A 6,840-nucleotide genomic window follows, 5' to 3' on the forward strand; every position below is an offset into this window, starting at 1 on the left:
CATATTCTGTCATATGATCCCTATGCGCTTGTAGCGTTGGGTCGCTTAAGATGACCCGAGGAATGATGTTCGACTTGGGTTTGCAGACCCTAGTTGTCCTTATGGAAGTAGGATTTTGATTGCTACCCCCTTTCTCCTTTTCCTTACTAGCTTCCTGCTGATTTCCTTCATGTTCATGAGGTCTGTTTCTTCTCAATATGTCCATGTTACTTGCCTCTGTTGCCTTCTCCAGAGGTTTCTTGAAACGCTGCTTTCTCGCATCCTTGCTTCTATCTGTAACTACTTGACTGTAGGAGGGAGAAACACTCCCCCCTGTGTGTCCCTCCATGGTGCACAACGTCAAAACCCTAACGCCAACCCTAGATCAAGTTGCAAAGCCTCTCCCCCGCATTCGCCGCCATGATTCATGCTCACACGACATTCACTCTTGCATAGAAGCATGGACAATGTTCACCAAAGTTTTGTGCCAATTTGTGTAATGATTCACCATCAATACATTAATGGGGAGGTTCCACATAGCCATCGTCTCCCTTGCACTTCCATCTACCCTTGCCCTTGTACTACCATTTTTTGTATGGAATGGGAAGAGTAGCAGATGGGAGTACAAGGGTCTGCTCCCTCCCTATCCACTGATTCGAGTGGAATATAAATGATGTTGTTCATAACTTTATAACATTTTCTCTTTTTCAAAGTTCAAGAAAAAAAGTTATTCATGTGGAAACTTGCAAGATACAAAACCATTAAATCATTTACACAATTAAACGAAAGAAGTCCTTTATCACAATCAAATAATGTATTGTATTAAAAGAAACAATGTGCATTGTACATCTTAATATAGATAAGATGTGAATGATATGTATAAATGTAAATGAGAAATAATTTAATGTCCCCGTGTCTAATTGATTAAATATTATATGAAAAAAGAATTTAACATCTCATATTTAATCAATTAAAAACAATAACATAAAAAGTTAATAAATAAAATAAATAATTAACATAATTCAACTTAATCGTAATCTTTTTAACCTTTAAAAAATTTAAACTTAAATTGCTTTGATATCTTTTCCTATCTAATAAATCTAAAGTAATGCGGATTTCAAATAATATACATATTTTTAACAGTTACTTTATAATCAATTAATATGTCAATAACTTAATGATTAAAAATATAAAAGATGAGCAAATCGCAGGTGCTTTATAATTTATTGTAGCAAAGATATCACTAACATATTAAAAATGAAACAAATTAAGTATGTAAGTACATACATATTAGATTAATCTTAAAACTATAAACTAAATTTATTATAAACATGGAGAAAGATTAAATTTATATAATTTATTTAATATCGAAAAATTAATACATCTGATTCCATAAAAAAAAAATTGATCCATCTAGTATCTAGATAAATTAAAGTTTAAAATAAATCAAAACTGAAACAAATATCTATTAAGTAACGGACAAAGATAATAGTTTTAGATGTTCAAAATATCTAATTACCTGATATTCTTTAATTTTTTATTTCATTAATGTCGACAAAGATTAAAAGGTCTGCTAAAAAAATGGTGGACTAAGTTTGAAAATCTTCATTTGGAATTTGTGATGGGAAAGATTTAGTCTTTAAAGTGCAATATCTTTGATCTCGTACCTTACCAACTTAAGAAAAAATCATTAATGCCAACAAAGATTTTAAAATCTGCTAAATTATTAATGTCAAAAAATCTTTAACGTGGCTATAACTTTGACGTTGTACGTTACTAAAAGGAAATTAGTTTTAATATTGAAAAAGAACTTTCTTTTTTGCTATATATGGCATTTTAGTATTAAAGTATTCCATTGGCCGGGCCTCATTTGGAATGCTTGGTGTGCAAGGCTGCTTGGTCATGGTTGACCAAGGCGGCCTGTAATTATTCAGTGAGCAATGACTCTACAAATATGATGATGCAATTTGTATAAGATTGCAAATTGACAGTTATGGCATTTTATAAGATTGAAAATAGATAGTTTTGTGGTTTTTTTTGCTTTCATGATGTAATTTTGCAATTGTAAAATATTGAAAATTGGACTAGTTCTTCTAATTAATTAACTAAATTATAATATTTTTGGATTTTTCTAGCTTAGCATATTTGCTCCGGGCATGGTATTATCGGTTTAGTTTTGTTTTGACATCAAATTGGCGTATGAGAGCTTTTTGTTTGTGGGACAGGGATTTGACTACTAAATCTACGAAGGCATACATACTCTACCCCTCTCTTAGAAGGAAACACGTGCTCTTAACCATTAGGCCCGGTCAAGCTGTATATATAAAGCACATAAATATATATTAAAGTATATATGTTAATATAAATAATATTAATTAATCATATTTCTTAATTTTTGGTCATAACATTCAACAATGCAACATTTTATTTGTTGTTTTAGGCCCGGTCAAGCTGTATATATAAAGCACATAAATATATATTAAAGTATATATATGTTAATATAAATAATATTAATTAATCATATTTCTTAATTTTTGGTCATAACATTCAACAATGCAACATTTTATTAGTTGTTTTATTTTTGTAATGAAATTTTTGTCTCTATAATTTTTTAGTTTAATTAAGTTATACTTAAGCTAAGCAGCAAATACTAACTGCTTTGTAGCTCTGATTAACTATTATGTTCTTTATTTTTATTTTATTCATTAGCTTTTCCTTCAAACTTTTACAGAATGAATTTGTTTTTTCTGTCCCCTCATCATTTCATTCAACTTTCTATCCTTGATAATATGTGTCTTTATAAAAATAATAATAATAAGTGAAATCTCATCCACAACATCATGAAAAATAACAATTCCACTCCAAAAACATTGGTCTCCTCTCAACATCTCATTCAACTTATTGTTGGATGGTGAGTGAAGTGTTCATACAAACATCACAAAAAAAATAGAAGGTCACTCCAAAAACATTTGTCTGTAGAGTAGCTTTCCCATGTTACACTATGTTTATATACATTGAATCTAGAAATTATACCATTTTGACAATAATTGTGAAATGAAGGGCACCATAGGTTTTCATCAGGTCTTGAAGCCCGTCAAAATTTTACCAGCCTGGCCAGTTTTACCCTGGTTTCATCTTAAACAGGAAGTCAAAGCACACATCATATTAATGATTTGAGTTAGCTTCTTAATGAAGTCAAGGCACACTGTCATTCCTGATCAATTTGTATCTCGTTGGTCCTTCATTAGGGTCTTCATTAAGAAGATATATTACAAGGCTCCCTGTACCAATTTGTATTATACTCTGCTTCTTCGCTTCTGCATATATCACAGAGAGAGTTTTAGAAGGCTGCTATTTCCTTGTCAAATATGAAGGTATGCTACTACTTTTTCTCTGTTCAAGCAAAATCAACTGCTCAAGGCTCTGTTTGTCTTGAATTACTAAACCCATTGATTGATGATGGTGGCCCATGTGTTTGATTTGCAGAAAATGGTGCTGAAAGTGACTATCGAGGAGGAAAAATGTAAGAGAAGGGTTATGCAGACGGTTGCGGGAGTTGAAGGTAAAATTTATTCAATGGTTTTCAAAATTTTGTGGTTCGAATTTGTAGGTTGGAAGCTTCGATTTACCACCGTCCTCACTTTGTTGGTCTATTTTTCGAATATCCATCATGAAAACCAAAAAACTTTTTCTGTTCTGAAGATGGATCCCTTACAAATTCTAAAACACAGACAATCCAACATGAAGACTGGTAAATCCAAGCTTCCAACCTACAAAATTCATTCAATTAATCAATCCAGGGGTTTTGCTTACCATTAAATGGATTTGAGAGCTAATAAACAAAGGAACGATATTTGATTTCAGGGGTAGAGTCCTTTGCAGTGGATATGAAGGAGAAGAAGATAACTGTCATGGGGGATGCAGATCCTGTGGATGTCACAATGAAACTGAGGAAATTCGGATACACAGAGCTACTGAGCCTGGGTCCCGCAAAAGAAGAGAAAAAGGCAGAGGGCGAGAAGAAGGAAGGTGGGAAGAAGGAGGAGAAAAAGGGGAGCCTCCAAGAATTGTGTATGTGAATTCAAGCAGTTATGGGCCTTACCCTTATGAAGTCGTTAAGGATGAGTATAATTCCAATACATGCACTATCTGTTGATCTCTGTTTCAGTATCTCTTCCCAGCCCTTCCGGAGACCCAGAGAATCTTTGTTTTTCTTTGTGTATATAACATGTTATGGTATATGTGTTATTTCACCGGGCTGTTCAATTAGCCATTATCTTGTTATAAAACGTACGAGGTAAATTGTGACATTCAAGATTTCGTTAATATTTTATTTAAAAACTGAAAACATGATATAATCTATTTGCTCAAAAAAATCAAAATCCAAGTTTGAAGTGAAAAGGCTTCATCTAACTTCTGGCCTTGGACAACAGGGAATTAGAACAGAAATTCTCGCGAGTTTATGTCTTTGTTTGAAGTGAAAAGGCTTCATCTGAAGCTTCTGGCCTTTGACAACAGGGAATTAGAACAGAAATTCTATCAAGTTTCTGTTACATGTGTAACCCATTGAACAGATATTATCTTTGAATTCATTGAATGAGTTCACTGTATCACAGCATCTACAGTCGTTACCATCTCAAAGAATTTGATTTCAGGAAGAAAACTACAATACATCTCTGTTACATATGTAACCCATTGAAAAGATATGATCTTTGAATTCATTGAATGAGTTCACTGTATCACAGGATCTACAGTGGTTACCATCTCAAAGAATTTGATTTCAAGAAGAAAACTTCAGAGATGTATAATGTCTTCAATTGCTCCAATGTAGCAAGGCCTCAAAATGTCTTAAAGAAATATGCTCAAAACTTTTTCAGATTTCCATCCAATGTGTGCAAAAAGGTATTTCAAAGAGTATCACAGTAAAATAACTCCAAGACTGTGCTTTCAACTAAGGTCTAAAAAATAAAGGGTTTCCAAAGTGTATCACTATGTAAATGATACAATTTACTGCACAAAAGTTTGCTCTGTCCAAAACACAGTCAACAATCCAAGTTTTGATGCCAAATCAAATCTCAAAGAATTTGATTTGGTTATTCTTTTACATTAGGTTTTATAATTTGGATATATATATATATATATATATTTTAAATATTCCAGTTCTTTGAGATTTTCAAAATATATATTTTCCTGTAATCACAGTCCTTTTAAATTTAGGAGTAATCAATCATGCTGAATTCTAAAGTCAGGAGTAATCAATCATGCTGAATGCTATAGGAATTTACAGCAGGCAAAAACCATTCAAAGTGCTACTAGGAAAACACATTTCCGTGAAAAAAAAAAAAATCATCATTTTTTCAAAAAATGGGTTAATGTTATTTATATAAAAGGTTGTGGCAAAAGTATACAAATGGGTTATATAAGATGATAATCTTTTTAACATAGAAGTTATAATAATTTATTATTCATGATTTATAATTTCAAAATTATCCACCATATTTATTTTTATAAATATTTAATAAATAATAATTAATAAATATATAAAAATAAGTGAATATTATTTATATAAAAGGTTGTAGCAAAAGTATACAAATAGGTTATATAAATAAATAATTAATCTTCTTCATGCATAAGTGTTATAATAACTTGGTATTCATGATTTACAATTTTAAAACTATTCAAAATACCTTTTTTATGTAAAGATTTACTAAATATAAAAAGGGATTCAGACTTTCAGAATTAGGGAATTGGCTTGTTGACAAGTTGTCCATTCATTAAAAACAATCATTTTTTCCTAATTAGGTAGCCAAATTAGCTTGAGAATGTGCCAAATTTTTGTTATGCCATCATATGTAGAACCATTCAATCTTGCAGTTTGTTCTTTCAACCAGAATTATAATTATACTAAAAATAACTTCTAATCTAAGATCTCTAATCTTTATTCCAAATCGCATGTTACACAAATAATAAACAAAACCCTAGGACAAAAAGATGCATTGGATAAAATATATGCAATAAAATAATGCCATACAAAAAGCATATACCACTAATAAATTATTTAAAAAAAAACTTCACATTACCAATGCAGGTTGTGTTTTAATTCCATTTTTTAAGCCAAAAAAATACTTCAAACTTGTTTTTTTCTCAAATCACATTTCAGAATATATAATCTCTGTTTTAAGCTTTTGTTCAATTTATTTAATTGATTTGCTCTTTACAATTAAAAAAATAAAAAAACCAATAGAAATAATAATAAAATTTTGAAAAAACTAGCTGTGTTCAAATCATAAATTTCCAAAGAGAAGCACATGACGTGCATGATGTAATGGTTGGGGCGGATGGCTTTCACACAGCCCAGCCAAGTTTGAATCCTGTGGAGGTTGTAAAAATGAGAAGTTGTAAAAATGAGAGGGTCCCACCGAAGGTTACAAAAAAAAAAATTTGAAAAAACTAAATTTACTACGAAACAATTTGCCTTAATAAAAATAAATAATATTTTTTATTAAAATTTCACAAAAATAAATCATAATAAAAGTTTGGAAAAACTAAACATTTTGTTTTGAAAGTAAAATAAGTTTGACTAAAGACCGGAAGTGATATTTTCCATTAAAATTCAAAATTTCAAAACATATAGACAAGTTTATGAGATAACTATTTAAAATCAGTAATATTTATTATATTTATTAACATAGATTTTAAGATAACATGCCAAAAAAAACTAATAAAAATTAATATTTTAAAATAAATAATAATAATGGTGATAATTAATATTTATTGAGATTTTTAAGAAAAAAAAAATATTTTTGTATTTAATTTTTTTTTTAAATATATATCTTTAAAGAATTATAACTTTGATAATTT

At 30.1% G+C, this 6,840-nt stretch overlaps 1 protein-coding gene across 1 annotated transcript; it reads left to right on the forward strand.

Annotated features, from left to right (window-relative positions):
* Nucleotides 1–3,171: 3,171 nt before the first annotated feature.
* LOC149177303 (heavy metal-associated isoprenylated plant protein 39-like) lies at nt 3,172–4,602 on the forward strand. Its single transcript, XM_089423377.1, has 3 exons — nt 3,172–3,353; nt 3,466–3,541; nt 3,844–4,602. Exons 1-3 carry the CDS (start codon nt 3,348–3,350, stop codon nt 4,056–4,058), a joined length of 297 nt encoding a protein of 98 aa, XP_089279503.1. The 5' UTR covers nt 3,172–3,347; the 3' UTR covers nt 4,059–4,602.
* The last annotated feature ends 2,238 nt before the right edge of the window (nt 4,603–6,840 follow it).

Source organism: Pinus tabuliformis, chromosome 4_1 (assembly GCF_031772625.1).
Source record: "Pinus tabuliformis cultivar Carrire ecotype Pingquan chromosome 4_1, CPIR1, whole genome shotgun sequence".
NCBI classification, from domain to species: Eukaryota; Viridiplantae; Streptophyta; class Pinopsida; order Pinales; family Pinaceae; genus Pinus; species Pinus tabuliformis.

What these genes read in the sequence shown, in the direction of transcription:
- LOC149177303 (XM_089423377.1), top strand. An exon ending in GACGGTTGCGGGAGTTGAAG is followed by an intron (nt 3,542 to 3,843) that starts GTAAAATTTATT and finishes ATTTGATTTCAG; the next exon opens with GGGTAGAGTCCTTTGCAGTG.